Source organism: Silurus aristotelis (assembly GCF_946808225.1).
Source record: "Silurus aristotelis genome assembly, chromosome: 14".
NCBI classification, from domain to species: Eukaryota; Metazoa; Chordata; class Actinopteri; order Siluriformes; family Siluridae; genus Silurus; species Silurus aristotelis.
This window is the reverse complement of record NC_139587.1, coordinates 10,539,493-10,560,558: the sequence shown is the minus strand read 5'-3', so window position 1 is coordinate 10,560,558 and position 21,066 is coordinate 10,539,493. Positions and strand designations below refer to the sequence as shown.

At 38.7% G+C, this 21,066-nt stretch overlaps 1 protein-coding gene across 5 annotated transcripts in view; it reads left to right on the top strand.

Annotated features, from left to right (window-relative positions):
* The window catches only part of LOC310736587 (teneurin-1-like), a 257,458-nt gene that overhangs the window by 87,025 nt on the left and 149,367 nt on the right, over positions 1 to 21,066 (top strand). For all 5 annotated transcript variants that reach the window (XM_083560159.1, XM_083560158.1, XM_083560157.1 and 2 more), the window contains one exon: positions 4,867 to 5,087. In XM_083560159.1, coding sequence (XP_083416285.1) covers positions 4,867 to 5,087 — 221 coding nt within the window. The remainder of the gene's footprint in view (positions 1 to 4,866; positions 5,088 to 21,066) is intronic.

Sequence of the window (21,066 nt, the reverse complement as noted above, 5' to 3'; positions counted from 1 at the left end):
ATATTGTCTAAACCAGGGGTCACCAACATGGTGCCCGCGTCACCAGGTAGCCCACAAGGACCTTTTCTAAAAATAGCTGTTTCCTACTTTGTTAAATCATGGTTGATAATTATTATGAGAAATCATTAACATGATCAGTGTCTTCACATAGATGAATATCATAAATTATTAATAATAACATATAATAAAAGGTAAATTGAGCAAATTTGTTATTTCAGATTAAACTAAAAAACTGTGTGTATCAAACTGGTAGCCCTTCACATTAATCAGTACCCAAGAAGTAGCTCTCAGTTTCAAAAAGGTTGATGACCCCTGGTCTAAACAGTTCATAGTGCATCTCTTTAAACTCATAGTCTGAGCCCTGAACACTAAACAGGTCTGCAAAGTAAAACAGCAGCAGTTGATGACACAAAAATTGTGATTCATAAAGAGAAAATAAAACAAGTCAGGGACCTCATCATCAGTTTCCAAAGGACAGGGGGAAAGATATTACAAGCCACTATTTGAAGAAGGCTTCAGAGAGAACATAAATATTGTTGCCATACCACAAAATATCTCTGTAAACCTCTTGTCAGCTGCAAAAATCAGAAGATTGTTATTTGTGAAGTACAGAGATGAGCAACCATAGTTCTGGAACTTATCTCTGTCCTACCTTTTTAAAACTAAAAGAGAGGCTCTGGAAATGATGCAAAACATACAAGCTCATTTGTCAAGGTAATTCATGGCTGCTTCTGGAACAGGTTTGCAAATGTTTACTGATGTCTGTAGAAAGAGAATGAATTCAGAAGTCTACAGAAAACAACAATTGTAATTGGAACTTCATCATGCAGTGACAATATACTGTCTAAACACAACAAATGTGTTGGGAATAGGGGCATTAACTATATTTCCCGTGTCACGTGTTTGTTTATGCACTTGAATCAAATTCACGATAATTAGCCTAGCACATAGAACTTGTATGAAAAGCCCACCTCTTACCTCACTCTTTGTGTTTAGTATGTCCTCCATGGTTGTCTTGTTCAAGATCATGTTTTGCTTTCCTTGTTGTTTTATTTGTATATAGTTTGTGTGTGCACTTTAAATAAACGTTCTTGCACTTGCACACACTTATTACATGGAAAAAGGTGTTTTAAACTGATAAATTATCAGACATTGACCCATTTCAGCTTCCTGAAGGGAGCTGAGCTGAGATACCAGCCTGAAAAAAAATGCAACAGTTTAGTAAACAAACAAAAAGCTCAAGCTAAAACTGTTTCTATACTTTTGCTCACCTAAGACTTACCTACAAACTGCAATAAATACAAATATAAATAGAAGACCTTTTGCAACATAAAATGGAACAAAAGAATCTTGAATGAACAAGAAGAACATGAAGAGCAGGGTTAATAATTATAAGGGGGCACGAGTTGTTAATGAGTCCTGAAACGATGACAATTGAGAAGCTAAGAGCATCAAAATGGGGGTGGGATAACTGAGCTCAAAATATGGGTGACCTATGCACACACGGACACAAGCACACAGGGTCCCTGACAGCTAATTCATGTACATTTTGCCATATAAGCAGAAATAATAATTATATACCATGTCAATGGTGATCATATATAATGATACTTGGTATATCTATGGCAACGTAGGGAATAAAACTTTCAATTATTATTATATTTTTTTTTTGTAAATGAGTAAACAATCTTTTTGTTATTAAAACATTATTTAATACATTTATTTATATTGCCATTATAGTCAGAGCAAGTGAGATTGTTGTTTGTTGAGGGAATTTATTGGATGACTTGCAAAACAGTTTTAGGGTATGTTGGATATTATGTTCCATTATAAATAGTTAATAAATAGTAAATAGTTGCAGTATCAGGCTACACATACCTCATGTTTCCCATCTGGATGACCTCATGTCTCCCACCTGGAACATTTGAGGTCTTGTCTTTTTTGTCATATGTTTACACTTAAATTCCCATGCAACTGTGCAAAAAGCCATATTTCTTGTGTGACAAAAAAATGTGCCATAACTGTATTTGCCAAATTGCAACATACACAGTCAAGTGATGGCTGCACAGAGACCTTTGCAGTGTTTGATTTTCTGTATCTTTTCAGTAATTTTCAAGGAGATGCAGCAAATATATATGTTTTAATAAAAAATATTAAAAGCTGAATTCTTACTTTGATGAATTCAAATGAGATTGCACCCAGCCACCTATGAAGAAATGTTTTAAATAAGATATAAATCTGCCTGTAATTAGATCATCTGCTATAGAGGAAAGGGGAGAGGAGAACAGACATAGGAACAGTTTGTTCAAAATGTACAATAAAATCTAACAAATCAAATTAATTATGTGACTTTTCCAGACAAACCCCAGTCTTATTTCCTCAGTTAGCAGTTTGGTATTCTTGATACAGGTTGGCAAACATGAATGCATTTTAAATCTTTATTTCCTCCCCCTCAGGCAAGTCTCTTAATTAATATGTTCCCTCTCACCTTTTGCTTCAATGTGCAGCCTTGTTACTGAACATGAAATGTTTTGGTGTTGCCTGTGCTTTTAATACCAATGTAAATGTATTTTTGTAACATTATTCATCACATTCATTTTTGTCATTTTTATTTTATTCAGGTAATGCAAAGACAAATATGATGTTTTTTAAGGGCGTGTGTGTGTGTGTGGGGGGGGGGGGGGGTGATTAGCATTTTGGATTAACTGAATTATGAAGCTCAGCTGTGGGAGGTTTGGTGGCAAGATCAAGTGTGCGTTCTCTCTTAAGGTACCTCTTTCCCATCCCCTTCTCCCTCTCTCTCTCTCTCTCTCTCTCTCTCTCTCTCTCTCTCTCTCTCTCTCTCTCTCTCTCTCATTCTTTTTGCTGCACTATCTATTTCTTTACTCCTCCACATATGGCAATGGTGAAAAAGTAACAGCAAATAATTGTACAGTATTTCTCATTAATGGGTTGCTTGTTTAAAAGAAATGATTCTAGATAGTTTTCTATCATCAATGTACCAATTGGACTGATTAATTAGCCCTCTCATCCCATTAGAGATGCATTTTTCTAACACTCTGACATTGAACTACTGTGTTACAACAATCAATCATAGTAATTATTTTTTCTCTTTTGTTTAAATCTAAGGTATTGCTTACTGATTTTTATGCAGCGATAAAATTTTCATTCACTTAATGGTTTAGATTTTTTATTTATTTTTAAATACAGTTCGAGGAAGCTAATAGAGATGGAACACATTTGTTTTAAAAATTTTACTTTATAAGACATAGAAAATTACTAATTATTTATGAATTATTATGTAATATATTACTATAAGATACTGGGTATTTAAACTTAAGCATTCAAACTTAAAATCTCAAATCACTTAACATAATCTATTTCCTTTCAGACTTGCAGCTTTTGCTCCATCATATAACAGGCAGAATAATGTAACCCACCCATAATAAGGAGAGAATCATCAGCATCATTTTCTGCTGGTTCTCACTATCTGTCCATGGCTGATGCTCAACCACATCCCAACACCACATATATGCCTACATCCTCTAGAGTGTTCTTGAAATGGCCAGTTGTTGTGAAGATTTCTTTTTTCTTCTTCACCAAATAAAAGAGTCAATGTCTGACCTTTCCAGTGCATTCTTTCTTTTTAAGAAGATACCAAATTGTTGTGGTGTGTGGCCAAACCTGCAGTCATTGAGTCAATTGTTTACTTACTTTGTACTTTGCAAAATGGACCAACTGTGTAAGAAATTACATATTTTTGTACTGGTCTTCACATGTACTTGAGGTGGACATTTTGAGACCTGCAGTTTTATTCCATTTTCAATTGTTTGAGTCCTGAGAGAGTTTCCAAAATAAACTGGTGTTTGGAGCTATCCATTATTCCCTCTATCTTAAGAAGATACCAGCAGAAATACAATCCAGCAGAAATAAAACTGTCCCATAGCACGATACTACCACCACCATGCTTCAGCTTGGGTGTGTTGTTTTTGCCATTTTTTAAAAACTTTACTTTTTTTTTAATTAATGCGCATAAAATGTTTAACCTAGTGTCAAATTTGGAGGTTTAACTGAGCTTTTTTAATAAAATGGACTTCTCTCTAGCCATTCTACCCAATAGCACAGGCATGTGAAGAATACTATAGATTATTATTACAGAAAGTGACCAGTACTTTTCAGATATTTCTTAGTTTTCCTTGATCAAATTAGGAACAATGACTGGTTCCAATATCATGGTGACTTCAGACTTTCGCTAATTGATAATGATGGTCTTCATAGTATTCCATTGCTGATTTAATATTTTAGAATTTCTTTTGTATACCTTTTTCAAATATAAATCAACAATCAAATTTATAATTTTTTAATTATAAATTTATAATTATTTTTATTCCCACTTATACACATATGCGACCAGTTTTTTTTTTTAAATGACCAGGTCATTTTAAGCAATTTTTTTTTTTTCCCCCTCTAAAGCTTTATTACTTGTTTATTTATTTTATTTTTTCTCCCAATTTTTGTCATTGTTGAGAGCTGAACCATTGACAGGTCCACAAATATGTCAAATAAGTAAAAACAGGATACCTTGGCTGCAACATCCAAATCAATATTTATTATATGTTTTGTTAAATACTCATTTGCTACATAAAGTTATACACATAATTATTTACTGACTGAATTGTTATTAGCTATAATCACCAGCTACAAGAATAGCCCAGTGTAAGGAATGTACCTTTTACAATGCTTTCTTGTTGATTGTCTTCAAAATACAATAGCAAAATAAATGATCTTTGCTAAACTAGTCTTTTCCATAGGATGGCTGGTGCCATTGTGCAATTTAAATATTAAAAAGAATAATTTTTTTTTCAGGCATTTCCTGTTCAAGCATGGGCCAGACTCAGCCAATCAGAACTACCCACACACCTCCAACACAATATACTCGCCACCTCCACGCCCTCTGCCCTGCAGCACCTTTTCCCGGCCCACGTTCATTTTCAACAAGTCGTACAAGTGCTGCAACTGGAAGTGTACTGCCCTCAGTGCCACAGCCATCACCCTTATGCTGGCCCTCCTTCTTGTTTACGTCATGGGTGAGCCATTCTTTTGATATTTGTAATATTTGTTTCACAACTTAGCTTTTAATCTATTTTTTATTATGGCGCTTCCTTTTTAATATGTAATGGGAAACCTAATAGTCAAGTCAAGTCAAGTTTATTTGTATAGCGCTTTTCACAACAGACATTGTCTCAAAGCAGCTTTACAGAAATGAACAGTCAAGGTGAATGGTGTGCATTTATCCCTGATGAGCAAGCCGTGGCGACTGTGGCAAGGAAAAACTCCCTTAGATGTTATGAGGAAGAAACCTTGAGAGGAACCAGACTCAAAAGGGGAACCCCTCCTCATTTGGTTGACATCAAGAGTTTGATCATAAATCAATACAGAACACTGGAGAGTGAGAACTAACATGAGTACTGGAGTATAAGATTATAAGTGATGTTCTTTCTGCAGTCTTATACAGTCTATATGGTTAGTAGCTCCTAGTTTTATAAGCTCAGCATTTGTGATCATCACAGATCCAGCATCAGCTTCTCCATGCCAAAGCCTTTAAACACTCCAGGAGGTCCAATGTCAACTCCACACATGTACGTCTCTAGATGGTTCGGGATGTTTGCGAGTTCGGCATCTACTTCTTTAAAGGTCCGTAATCATCACGAGGTGGGAGGTGACTGGAGCTGGCCAAACCTCAGGGTGTCTCGGGATGGGGAGAGAAAGAGAAGCAGTGGAGAGGAATTAGCGTAGCTGCTGTTCATGATATTAACAGCACAATTGATAATGTGCATGTGATCAGATGTTCTGGAGCACAAGGTTATGATGAGAGACGTATGTTATGTGTAGGCTTTGCAAAAAATATATGTTTTTAATCTACAGTTAAACTGGGTGAGTGTGTCTGAGCCCCGAACACTGTCAGGAAGTCTATTCCAGAGTTTAGGAGCTAAATGTAAAAATGCTCTACCACCTTTGGTGGACTTTGCTATTCTAGAAACTACTAGAAGCACAGAGTTTTGAGATCTCAGGGAGCGTGGCGGATTGTAGCGTGTTAAAAGACTGGATAGATACATAGGAGCCAAACCAATTAGTGCTTTATAAGTGAGAAGTAATAGTTTGTAGTCTATTCGAAACTTAACAGGAAGCCAGTGTAGGGACGATAAGATTGGGGTTATGTGATCATATTTTCTTGACCTTGTGAGAACTCTGGCTGCTGCATTCTGGACTAACTGAAGCTTGTTTATTAATGATGCAGGACATCCACCTGGTAATGCATTACAGTAGTCTATTCTGGAGGTCATAAATGCATGGACGAGCTTCTCTGCATCGGATATAGACAACATGTTTCTTAACTTAGAAATATTTCTAAGGTGAAAGAAAGCTGTTTTTGTAACTTGGTTGATATGATATTTGAAAGACAAGTTGCTGTCTAAAATAACTCCCAGGTCTTTTAGTGTTGAACTAGTGGTTACAGAACATCCGTCTAAATACAGGTTGAGATGCTGGAGCTTCTGTATACTAGTTTTTGGGCCGATAAGCAAAATCTCAGTCTTATCAGAATTTAAAAGTAGAAAGTTATGGGTCATCCAATCTCTTATTTCCTTAACACACTCAGTTATTCGAGTTAATTGAGCTGTATCGCCTGGTTAAGATGAGATATATAGCTGAGTATCATCAGCATAACATTGAAAGCTAATTCCATGCCTTCTAATAATATTTCCTAAAGGAAGCATGTATATTGTGAAGAGCAGGGGTCCTAGAACTGAACCTTGCGGCACGCCATAATTTACTTGCATTAGCCTGGATAGCTCTCCATTTAAATCTATGAAATGGTAACGATCGGACAGGTAGGATTTCAACCAGCTTAATGCCTGTCCCTGAATACCGATGTAATTTTGTAAGCGATCTAGGAGGAGATCATGGTCTATAGTGTCGAATGCAGCACTAAGATCTAGTAGAACCAACAGCGAGATGAAGCCTTGGTCTGAAGCTAAAAACAGGTCATTAGTGATTTTAACTAGAGCAGTTTCTGTGCTATGATGGGGCCTAAAACCTGACTGAAATTCTTCAAATATATTGTTCTCTTGCAGGTAGGAACATAACTGGGCAGCGACAATCTTTTGTAAAATCTTAGACATAAATGGGAGATTTGAAATTGGTCTGTAATTTGATAGCGTGTTTGGATCCAGATTAGGTTTTTTAATGAGGGGCTTAGTAACTGCTAGCTTGAGGAATTTAGGGACATGTCCTAACGATAGTGAAGAGTTAATAATATTCAGAAGAGGTTTACCAGTTGTATATAACACTTCCTTCAGTAATTTAGTAGGAATTGGATCTAACTGACATGTGGTTGATTTAGCTTTGGCAATAACATTATACAGCTCTTCCTGTCCTATACATGTAAAACAGTGGAGTTGTGGAGTTGAAGGTAACACTGTTTCAGGAGATGGTGTCAGAGGTTGAACTGCCACAATTTTTTTTCTAATGTTTTTTTTTTCAGTGAAGAAATTCTAAAGTCCTCACTACTATTTTCAGAGCCCTGGTTGGTAGTTAGTTTAGCTACAGTACTGAAAAGGAACCTGGGATTGTTTTTGTTATTTTCTATGAGTTTGCTCAGGTGTTCAGCTCTAGCAGCTTTTAGCGCCTGTCTGTAGCTGAGCATACTGTCTTTATACGCAATTCTAAATACCTCCAATTTAGTTTTCCTTCATTTTCTGTCCAGATTACGTGTTGTTCTCTTGAGGGCATGCGTATGACTATTATACCAAGGTGCAGGTGCTTGTTCTCTAACCTTTTTTAACCGGATGGGGGCAACGGTGTCTAATGTGCTAGTGAGGATAAGGTTTATGTTGTTAGTTATTTCATCAAGATTATTATCAGTTATGGGTTTAGTGAGAAATTGAGATAAATCAGGCAGGTTATTTATGAATCTGTCCTTAGTGGTTGGAACAATAGTCCTACCAAGTCGATAACGTGGTGCAACATGGCTAATCTGCTCTACCGGTAGTGTGTACAGTATGAGGACCCCTCAGGAACCTGGTCCATTAACCCTGCCACTGAATGTGCTTCACGGCATGGCCAGCTCCAGCGAGCATCTTCCTTGGTCTTCAACTGGTCCCATAGTGGTCCAGAAGAACTCGCCACCTCCTTCGAGGCTCCTAGAGGGGCTTCAGGGCACTGCCCCAGCTTTAGGCACACCAGAGGTCAGTCTCGAGAGACAGATACCCCTAAGAGACATCCTGGAAGCCTGGAAAGCTCTGCCAGACGTTTCTCAGTGGCTCCTGCCCACTGTAGAGCGAGACTTTTCGATTCAGTTTGAGTCTCGTCCGCCCCGTTTCGACCAGGTTCTTCCCACTTTGGTGGGAACTGAGCAGGCTCTGGTCATGGGACGAGAAGTAAACACTCTCCTGAGAAAGGAGGCCATCGAGCTGGTCCCTCCATCAGAATTAGAGTCCAGGTTCTACAGCCGGTTACTTCATAGTTACAAAAGAGGTTGGTGGGTTGCATCCTATTTTGGATCTACGTCAGCTGAACCGCTCACTCGTGAGACTCAGGTTCAGGATGCTCACTCTCAAGCAGGCCGTGTATTAAATTAGATCCAAAGACTTGTTTGTCACAGTAGATCTAAAGGATGTTTACTTTTATGTATTCATCATTCCTTCTCACAGGAAGTTTATGAGGTTCGCTTTCGGGGCCGAAGCTTACCAGTATCGGGTTCTACCATTTGGTCATACCCTCTCATCCCACATCCTCAACTATATCAATAAATGGTTAGCGGTCCGGCATCGAGATGTCGTTCTCGCTCAAATGAAGGTTTTGGGGTTTCGGATGAACCGATCAAGCAGTTCCAGAATCTGCTAGGGCTCATGGCAGCTGCGTCCAGTGTTATCCAACTTTGCCTTCTGTACAGTGATGGCTCAGGACCCATAGGTTCTCACGGAAGGGCATGTTGGGAACCCCATGTTGGGAATGGCCCTATCTACATCAATTGCCTAGAGATGCTGGCCATGCTTCTAGCATTGTACCATTTTCTCTCGAATCTCAGAGATCATCACGTGCTATCCGAACGGACAACACCTTGGCGCCCCCTGTACAGGCTGTCACACCAGATCCTCCTGTGGACCTTGGGGAAACTTCTCTCAATGAGAGCAGTTTACATCCCGGGTCATTTGAATAAAGCAGCAGACACTCTGTCAAGTCAGGAGTTGAGACCCAGGGAATGGTGGCTCCACCTTCATGTGGTGGAGCAGATTTTGGATAAATTTGGCAAAGCCCAGGTGGATCTGTTTATGTTTAAAGAGATGGCGCACTGTCCCCTCTGGTTCCCCTTTACTCCTCCAGCCAGATGGCATGGATCAGGCGTGGCCCGTCTGTACACCCCCGCTTCCCCTGTCTCACTGCTTTCAGGAGTTCTAAAGAGAGTTTGCCGAGTCCATCTCTTTCAGATAACTCTTAGGTGGCTGTGGCCCTTGGGGCGCACAGCCACCGAGGTTCTGGCCTCTCCAACGAGGTGGTAGAGACCATTCTCCACTCCAGAGCTCCCTCCATAAGGAGGTCGTATGCCGCCAGATAGCGCCTGTTCTGCTCGTGGTGTGAGCACCACCAGCTGGATCCAGTCCACTGCCCGGTTGGTTCAGTGCTGGAATTCCTCTAGGGACAGTTCACCAAAGGGTTTGCTCTGTCCATCCCAAAAGTCTCCCTGTTCCATTCATGATCAGAGCTCACTAAAGCATGGTTCTCTGGAGTTCCCCTCCAAGACATTGCTGTGGGCTGGTCCACCCCACTGACCTTTGTCAGGTTTTACAAACTGGACCTTAATGCCACTTCTGGCCCCTCTGTCCTTCGGCCTAGCTGTGCCCATACACAAGAGTCAAGGACTGGTCATTCTGGCGTGATTGGACACTCGTTCCCAAAGCATTCCAATGCAGCTCGAGTTCTTAAAAGGGAACTTCTCTAGGTTACGTATGTAACCCTAGTTCCTTTAGGGAACGAGACCCTGCATCTCTAGGCCACACTGCTGGCTCACTGCACTCCATCTGCGTTTTATACTTCCTGGTCGTGACTTCACCTCACCGTTGACAGCCCATGTCCAATTTTGACTGATTACACACATTATTTCAAAGCATGGACAAAGCGGTCGCATTCCCAAAGCGTTCCGACGCAGCATCTCCTTCCCTCAGGAAACTACGGTTAAATACGTAACCTAGAAACGTTAGTTAGTAACTATTCCAAATAATTTTAATAACTTTGATAATGTTTTAATAATGCAAAGGTTGTGCTCGCTATATGTGTTTCCAGTCCCCTTCTTGCCTTCTGTGTTTCCACGTTGTGTGTATGCAGGGCTTAGTTTAATTACAGGTGCACAAGTTTATTTTTTATAAATTACAACCATGGCGTTGAAAGTCCCCTGGACAGGTAAACACAGAAGACGTTGCAGAATGAAAAATGGAGGAGCAGAGAGAAAGCAGTGAGGGCCGAGTAGAAGTTTTAGGTTAAAGAACAAAACAAAAATTTAGTTTCTAAAGTTTGGGATCATTTCAATCTAGAAACACCAGCTTAAAAAAAGCTAAAAAAACAAACAAAAAAAATAAAGTAATTTGAAATTGATTTAATTGATTGGGTAGGGGAGTGGTTGCTCCAGCGGTTAAGGCGCTGGGTTACCGATCGGAAGGTCGGGGGTTCAAGCCCCGGTATCGCCAAGCTGCCGGAGCGATGTGGGGCCGCCTTCCCGTGGGCTCACCACCTGCAGGAGGGACCGTAAGGGACCGGTGCTGGGAGGATTTGGCAGCCTTTTTCAGCCCGATCCCTGGACACGGAGAAGTGTCTGGGTAATCTGCTTAGACTGCTGCCCCCGCGACCCGAATTACGGATAAGCAGGAGAAGATGAATGAAATTGATTTATATTTTATATTTATATTTTTTTTTACAGTATTTCACAAAAGTGAGTACACCATTTTAGTATATCTTCCCAGGAGACATTACTATACGAATGAAATTTGGATATATTTGCGAGAAACTGACTTGTCTGAGCACTGACAAGCGGACCTTTTGCTTCTGCAACCTCTAAAGCAATGCTGGCAGCACTCCTGCATCTTTTTTTTAAGCCAGCTTCTGCACCTGACGCACAGCACAAGGACTTAACTGCTATGATCCAAGGGAATCCTGTCTTAGAAAACCTCTGTATGACCCTGGTCACTGTAATGTAACTCAGTTTCAGTGTGTTACCGATCTTCTTACAGCCTAGGCCATCTTTGTGGAGAGCAACGAGTTTTTTGCCACTAGCTACTATGTTCAACATCCAATGATGTGACGATTCATCCATCCATGATCCATAGTGTTCAGGACGAGAGGTTTGTTCTCAAAGCACCAAATTTTTACTTCTATAATACAAAATACAAAGATTTGTATGGTCCTGTCATCTAGACAAAAACATGAACATGATGAATAGGACATTTGCATGGTTACATGACATACAGCTGTTATCAGTAAGAGTGTACTCACTTTTTTTGCTAGCTATTTTCACTGGCTGTAGTTTGAATGGCTGTATGTTTTTTTTTTAGACAGTAAATCTGTTCTGCTTTACAAGCTGCACATTGACTACTCTAAAGTATATCCAAGTTTCATTTATATAGTATTGTCCCTTGAGATGATATGCTAAAGCGGTTGCTGAAATGTGAGGGGAGTACTCACTTGTGTGAAATACTGTATATATTTGTATTTGCATTTTGATGTAATATGGCAATTCACAGATTGCATTGTCAGAAATTAAAATTAACTTCTTTCTACAAAGGAAACAAATTACTTGTTTATTTTAGGACACTGGTTTTATTTTCTCTTGTATCTTTACTATTACTCTATAATAAAGAAAAATTACTTCTTATCTGATCACTGATTAATTAAACAGTGTGTGTAAAATTAAGGTGCAGTGTCTGCATTATCTAAATCCATAATCATTATTGTATGCTATGTTTACTGCTCAGTACAGACTGAAATTACACAAAACACTGTGGAGCCAATTAGATCATATAGTAAGATTTTACTTTGATTTTACATATTCCTTTCGGCTATCTTTTTCTCTCAAAACACACAATGCTAAATATGACATTTGAATATCTTTCATGAAATTTTGCTCTTAAGACTCATAAATTATTTCCAACAGACCTTAGAGTAAATCACAAAATGACAAATGGTAGGCCTCTAACGTGTTCAGTGTTCAGCTGTAAACATGGGCTTTGGCATTTTAAAGGTAAATAATGAATGCTACGTCTATAAACATTAATGTGCATATTACTCACAGAGATTGGGGATAAATCATTTTATGTTGAACAGTAATCATCTGACTTTTATTTCATAGAACAGTCTTGTGACGTGCACTGCGTTTTCGACATAGTGTTTTTGACAGATGAGAACATTTTCAAGAATTCTTTTTAAAGCCTATTCTGGTAGTGCCAGTCATAGGGTTCTATTTTTAAGGCTTGTGCCACTGGAATAATATTTTTTGACAGTCAGAGTCACTGCTCACTGTTGAATTATCATCCAGATGGACATCTGAATGAGTTAGTTAGCATGGGATCCTCCTATATATTATTAATAACCTGAAGAAGGAACACAAATAGGAAACAATACTAAGTTTCTGGTTTGTGAATACACTTTAGTTTAATGCTTACAGCCATGCTTTGACAGACTGCAGATTTTTCTTGGATGAGAGTTTTATTCACAAAAATATAGACTGCAAAGTTGCATTGCATGTTACTAGGCTGATGGGTAATCTCTCTCACTCTCTCTTTCTTACAGACATACATACACACACACACACACAGCCATCAATTCCAAAGTGGAGGATATAAGAAATACATGACTGAAATATTTGCAAAAGAATGTAAAGATATACAATTGGATCTGGTGTTATTTAACTTAATTTCTACTGAAGCTAAAATACAGCAGAGCTCAATTAATTATGCCAATGGAAGGTATAGGATACGATGGGAGCTTTGGCACTGTGAAAGCTGCACTGCTACTGTGAAAATGGCAACTGAATGCCACAATTCAGTCAAATTCATCTAATGCCGTCAGAATCACTCGAAATGATTGGATGACACAAATGACTAAACTACAGCGAAGAAGTTTGCAGCTCAGTGCCACCATTTTGCTTTCACTCATTAGTCATTCCTTTTGTCTCAATCATTTAGAGAATCATTTTTTTATATATCTCCTAGATTCAATATTTTGTGAAATAAAGGCTGGTCAGAAAAAACTTCCGAGGCACGATGTAAATAGCATTTAGGACCTGAGCTAGTGCAACATTAAATTTAGTGTATCATGTGAGGTAATTAGGAGTGCAAGCCTCATAATTTACAGTAATAGTCGTAACTAAATGTATTAATAAAAAAATAATGCTTTTAAGTATATATTAGGTTTTACTTTTAATTTCCATCCATATAGTCCAAATCATGTATGATTATAAACTCTCTAATTATAAAATTATATATATATATAGATATATATAGATATATATAAAGAGAGAGAGAGAGAGAGAGAAAGAGAGAGAGAGAGAGAGAGATGTGTGCATGTGTGTGAAGGCAGTGGAGTTGTGCAGTTGTAGGAAGAAGAGGCAGTGAATGTGGATGATTTTATGTACCTGGGGTCAACTGTGCAAAGTAATGGAGAGTGTGTAGGAAAAGTGAAGAAAAGAGTGCAGGCAGGGTGGAGTGGGTGTAGAAGAGTGGTAGAAGTGATTTGTAATAGAAGTGCATCTGCGAGAGTGAAAGGGAAAGTTTATAGGACTGTGGTGAGAACTGCTATGTTGTATAGTTTAGAGACAGCGGCATTGACAAAAAGGCGGCGCTGGAGGTAGCAGAGCTGAAGATGTTGAGATTTTCATTAGGAGTAATGAGGATAGACAGGATTAGAAATGAGTTTATTAGATGGACTGTGCATGTAAGACATTTTGGAGACAAAGTGAAAGAGGCCCGATTGAGATGGTTTGGATATGTGCAGAGAAGGGACATGGGGTATATCGGTAGGAGAATGCTGAGGATGGCGCTGCCAGCAATGAGAAAAAGAGGCCAAGGAGAAGGTTTATGGATGTAGTATTAGAAAATATGTAGGTACAGTAGTTGGTTTAAAAGAGGCAGATATAGAGAACAGTGTAGTATGGAGACGGATGATCCACTGTGGTGCCCCCTAATGGGAGCAGCCGAGAGAAGAAGATATATATATATATATATATATATACATGTATATATACATATATATATACAGTGGGTACGGAAAGTATTCAGACCCCCTTAAATTTTTCACTCTTTGTTATATTGCAGCCATTTGCTAAAATCATTTAAGTTCATTCTTCTTCCTCATGAATGTACACACAGCTCCCCATACTGACAGAAAAACACAGAATTGTTGACCTTTTTGCAGATATATTAAAAAAGAAAAACTGAAATATCACATGGTCCTAAGTATTCAGACCCTTTGCTGTGACACTCATATATTTAACTCAGGTGCTCTCCATTTCTTCTGAACATCCTTGAGATGGTTCTACACCTTCATTTGAGTCCAGAAATTTTTGATTATACTGATTGGACTTGATTAGGAAAGCCACACACCTGTCTATATAAGACCTTCCAGATCACAATGCATGTCAGAGCAAATGAGAATCATTAAGGTCAAAGGAACTGCCTGAAGAGCTCAGAGACAGAATTGTGGCAAGGCACAGATCTGGCCAAGGTTCCAAAAAGATTTCTGCTGCACTTAAGGTTCCTAAGAGCACAGTGGCCTCCATAATCCTCAAATGGAAGACGTTTGGGACGACCAGAACCATTCCTAGAGCTGGCCGACCGGCCAAACTGAGCTATCGGGGAGAAGAGCCTTGGTGAGAGAGGTAAAGAAGAACCCAAAGATCACTGTGGCTGAGCTCCAGAGATGCAGTCGGGAGATGGGAGAAAGTTGTAGAAAGTCAACCATCACTGCAGCCCTTCACCAGTGGGGCTTTATAGCAGAGTGGCCCGACGGAAGCCTCTCCTCAGTGCAGGACACATGAAACCCGCATGGAGTTCTCCAAGATGGTGAGAAATAAGATTCTCTGGTCTGATGAGACCAAGATAGAACTTTTTGGCCTTAATTCTAAGCGGTATGTGTGGATAAAACCAGGCACTGCTCATCACCTGTTCAGTACAGTCTCAACAATGAAGCATGCTGGTGGCAGCATCATGCTGTGGGGGTGTTTTTCAGCTGCAGGGACAGGACGACTGGTTGCAATCAAGGGAAAGATGAATGCGGCCAAGCACAGGGATATCCTGGACGAAAACCTTCTACACAGTGCTTTGGACCTCAGACTGGGCTGAAGGTTTACCTTCCAACAAGACAATGACCCTAAGCACACAGCTAAAATAACGATGGAGTGGCTTCACAACAACTCCGTGACTGTTCTTGAATGGCCCAGCCAGAGCAATGACTTAAACCCAATTGAGCATCTCTGGAGAGACCTAAAAATAGTTTTTCACCAACGTTTACCGTCCAACCTGACAGAACTGGAGAGGATCTGCAAGAAGGAATGGCAGAGGATCCCCAAATCCAGGTGTGAAAGACTTGTTGCATCTTTCCCAAAAAGACTCCTGGCTGTATTAGATCAAAAGGGGGCTTCTACTAAATACTGAGCAAAGGGTCTGAATACTTAGGACCATGTGATATTTTAGTTTTTCTTTTTTAATAAATCTGCAACAATGTCAACAATTCTGTGTTTTTCTGTCAGTATGGGGTGCTATGTGTACATTCATGAGGAAAAGAAATGAACTTAAATGATTTTAGCAAATGGCTGCAAAATAAAAAATAGTGAAAAATTTAAGGGGGTCTGAATACTTTCCGTACCCACTATATATATATATATATATATATATATATATATATATATATATATATATCAGAATCAGGTTTATTGGCCAAGTGTATGAGTATTAAATACAGATTATATGACAGATCAGTAATGTACATAAAGTGTTAGAGTGCATGATCGTGCAAATAACAGTATTGTGCATCAGGTATGATAGAGTTACTTTCGAACTTTGTACAATATACTGTATAGCAGCCAAAGTGTGTGTAAAATATACGGATAATGTGGCTGATTGCCAGGGAAAAGAAACTGCTAATGTGTCTGGCAGTTTTTGGTTTGTAGAGCCTGGCAGAAGGGAGGAGCTGAAAGATGTTGTGTCCAGGGTGCGAAGGGTCAGTAGTGATTTTTTTCTGCCCGGTTTCTGGTTCTTGTATGGTACAAGACCTGGTGAGTGGGCAGGGGAGCACCATATTGCATATTTTGCATATATATATATATTTATATATATATATATATATATATACACACATACACACACCGTAATTTCCGGACTAAGCGCACCAAAATATAAGCCGCACGAAGAATTTTACAAAGATTTTTATTTTGAACATAAATAAGCCGCACCTGTCTATAAGCCGCTGTCTACATTGAAACTAATGAACTTTACACAGGCTTTAATGAAAGACTTGCATCTAAATAGTAGCCTACCAAGAAAGTCATTGTTTACTGTCTTTCTTCTTCCTTTCACAACAATTACTCTCGGGAGTTTTTTTTTTGGCATCGTCGTGCATTTAAAAATGTCCATCGGTGAAGCTTTTCTCCCGATGCTGTGAAGCTCAAAACACAGGGGAAGTGCGTTTTTTCATGCCCGGTTGTTTTCAGCATGACGAATGATTCGCATTTCCTGTAGACAGTCCGAGTGAGCGGCAGGTCAAACGTCAGAGGAACCTCATCCATATTTATGATGTGGTGCGGCCCAATTCAGTGGGAGCGGATCTGATTTAATATAAAGAGTTTCATTGGTTCGCATGAACCCGTTCGGCAATTTAATTGGTCTAATGTTATGGGGCTTAGTTTTTTAGCTTGAAGCTTGTGAAACCGGAAAAAAAACCAGGAAAAATCCATAAATTAGCCGCTTCGTTGTTTAAGACGTGGGGTTTAAAGAGTGGGAAAAAAGTAGCGGCTAATAGTCCGAAAAATTCGCTGTATATATATATATATATATATATATATATATATATATATATATATATATATATATATATATATATATATATATATACAGTGAGAAAAATGAGTATTTGAACACCCTGCTATTTTGCAAGTTCTCCCACTTAGAAATCAAGGAGGGGTCTGAAATTGTCATCGTAGGTGCATGTCCACTGTGAGAGACATAATCTAAAAAAAAAAAATCCAGAAATCACAATGTATGACTTTTTAACTATTTATTTGTATGATACAGCTGCAAATAAGTATGTGAACACCTGAGAAAGTCAATGTTAATATTTGGTACAGTAGCCTTTGTTTGCAATTACAGAGGTCAAACGTTTCCTGTAGTTTTTCACCAGGTTTGCACACACTGCAGGAGGGATTTTGGCCCACTCCTCCACACAGATCTTCTCTAGATCAGTCAGGTTTCAGGCCTGTTGCTGAGAAACATGGACTTTGAGTTCCCTCCAAAGATTCTCTATTGGGTTTAGGTCTGGAGACTGGCTAGGCCACGCCAGAACCTTGATATGCTTCTTACAGAGCCACTCCTTGGTTATCCTAGCTGTGTGCTTCGGGTCATTGTCATGTTGGAAGACCCAGCCTCGACCCATCTTCAATGCTCTAACTGAGGGAAGGAGGTTGTTCCCCAAAATCTCGCAATACATGGCCCCGGTCATCCTCTCCTTAATAAAGTGCAGTTGCCCTGTCCCATGTGCAGAAAAACACCCCCAAAGCATGATGCTACCACCCCCATGCTTCACAGTAGGGATGGTGTTCTTGGGATGGTACTCATCAATCTTCTTCCTCCAAACACGTTTAGTGGAATTATGACCCAAAAGTTCTATTTTGGTCTCATCTGACCACATGACTTTCTCCCATGACTCCTCTGGATATTCCAAATGGTCATTGGCAAAATTAAGACGTGCCTGGTCATGTGCTGGTTTAAGCAGGGGAACCTTCCATGCCATGCATGATTTCAAACCATGACGTCTTAGTGTATTACCAACAGTAACCTTGGAAACGGTGGTCCCAGCTGCTTGGCAATTTCCCCATAGCCATTTTCAGCCTTGTGGAGGTGTACAATTTTGTCTCTAGTGTCTTTGGACAGCTCTTTGGTCTTGGCCATGTTAGTAGTTGGATTCTTACTGATTGTATGGGGTGGACAGGTGTCTTTATGCAGCTAACAACCTCAAACAGGTGCATCTAATTTAGGATAATAAATGTAGTGGAGGTGGACATTTTAAAAGACAGACTAACAGGTCTTTGGGGGTCAGAATTCTAGCTGATAGACAGGTGTTCAAATACTTATTTGCAGCTGTATCATACAAATAAATAGTAAAAAAAAATCATACTTTGTGATTTCTGGATTGTTTTTTTTAGATTATGTCTCTCACAGTGGACATGCACCTACGATGACAATTTCAGACCCCTCCATGATTTATGAGTGGGAGAACTTGCAAAATAGCAGGGTGTTCAAATACTTATTTTCCTCACTGTATATATATATATATATATATATATATATATATATATATATATATATATATATATATATATATATATATATATATATATATGCAAAAGTTGTTGACATTTGGGAAGAAATGCTGTAAAGTAAGAATGCTTTCATAGGAATCTAATTTAATTGTTACATTTTTTTCAATTTACAAAATGCAAAATAAGCAAACAGAAAAAATATATATGATTAATATATAATATAATTTGGTGTGAGTACCCTTTGGCATCAAACCAGCACCGATACTTACAATTGTGCACTTTGTACACTTATTAAGTAAAAAGTCAGGGATTTCGATTTTTAAGGTCTGGCGGATAAATACAACAAAATAAAATGATACTACCAGCATTAAAACTGTTATTTTCTAAATATAATAATAAACGTGAATCCACTGTGTTTTTTTGTTCATTTTGCTAGTTTGGGGAGTTTTATTTAGCGGTAATGTATTATATGTTACCGGCCAGAGCAGCCCCTTTAAGATTGTAGCGGATTTAGGTAAGACATTTGACCGAGGCAAGTATCTTGACATGCATCATCAAGAGTGAGTCATAGACAGATGTGGCGGAGAGAATCCGTTAATTTTCCAAAATAAAACAGATAATAATCAGATTATAAATAAAACGGAAATAATGTAAGTTATGTATTCTTTCTGTGCGGCCCGATACCAATTGACCCACGGACCGGTGCCGTCTACGGCCCATGGGTTGGGGACTACTGATATAGACCATACATTTTTATACGCAGGCTGAAACAGTCATTAACGGAGACAGAAACAGCAGTGTAGGAGGCTTAAACCTGGGCGAGGAACAGCCAAACTTTGCTGTTAAGGTGGGTTGTGGACAATTTCATGTCACAGGTCATACACTATGACTATACACTGAAGACTGAGCACAGCAACACGCAAGGTAGCTATAGTGCATCAGCAAGGTCTTGTACAGGCAATGATTTCAAAGCAGACTGGGTTTTCAAGATGTGCTGTTCAAGCTATTTTGAAAAAAGCTAAAAAAAACAGGACCATAGAGGCAGTGATCACCAAGGAAACTTAATGTAGCTGATAAAATTCACATAATGCTTGCTTCCCTTTGTCCAGCAGTGGAAACCAGTGGGACCCAGGTACACCCATCTACTGTATGGAGATGTCAGATTCTTTAATAAGGTCTATCATTAACGAATTGTGGCCAAATAAACATGCCTTTGACATTGAAACAAGACTAATGAATTATCTATGCAGGAAAAATTAAGACCTGGGGAGCAGCAAAATAGCAGCAAGTGCTCTGGACAGTCAATTCAGAATTTAAATATTTGGCAGATACCAGTGAAGAGCGGTACAATCATGAGTGAAGCATGGTGGCAGTTTCTTGCTAGTTTTGGGCTGCATTTCTGCAAATGCAGTTGAAAAATTTTCAGGATCAATGGTCTTCTCAATTTTGAGAAATACAGGTTCTTATCAATCATACATCAACAGAGAGGCATTTGACTAGCCCCAAATTTATTTTACAGCAGTACTATGAACACTGACGTATACTTCACTTGATTATTCTTTATTAAAATAAACCATTGTTTGCACTAATTGCTACAGATGGTGCTGTTACTCTTTTAGTAACCTATGTTTTCCAAAGATGATTATGTTAAAAAAAAAAACAATCTGTTGCATTAAAACAAATAAAATTGTAATGTTGAAATAAATCAAGTTTTGTATTTGTTTGTATTTTAATTTTTTTCCATTATTGCCCAACCATAACTCAAAATCCACTTCTATCCATTAGTTGAACAACAAAAACCTCAATGTCTTACAATAAAAAATATCAGATCAGTCTTGTCATGAGTGCCAAGAATGTCTGTAAAAGCTTTGAGAGAAAGTTGATTTAGGAAAAAATCTGGGCAAGTTTATAACAGGATCAGCAAAATGTTGTACCTTCTTCAGAGCACTGTGAAATGCATTAGAGTAAAGTGCAAAAAATATAGCATAACCCAGACACCATCAATTTTAGGCTGTCTTTCCAAAGCACACAGGTAAGAAGGGAGTTACATCGCTTACATTCTACTAAAATAGTAGAATCTGTGTAGACCTCAACAATATCACCAGCCTCTTACATGTCTGGCCTCTAGCCACAGATCATGACAAAAGCAAGCTATTTATGAGAAAGGCTAACATAAAGACATACCTGCAGCATGTTAATGGCATGTGATCAAATCTGTGAGCATTTTAAAAAAGGGAGCATTTTGTCTTAAGGTAAAGCATTGTATTTGGTTCTCATTAATTACTGTCCACTACTGACAATGTTCGGTTTACAAACCAAGAAATGTCTTGAGGAATTAGAGTTGTTAATTTATTGCTGGCTGTGAAACTTATTAAAAAAGAAGCCAGTGCCAGCACCAGGAATTTTCTCTGTTTGAGGTGGCTGGGCTATCCTATTATAATTCATTGAGGTGTCATTGATCGGCCCATTCTGTCTGCATTCTTTGTCTA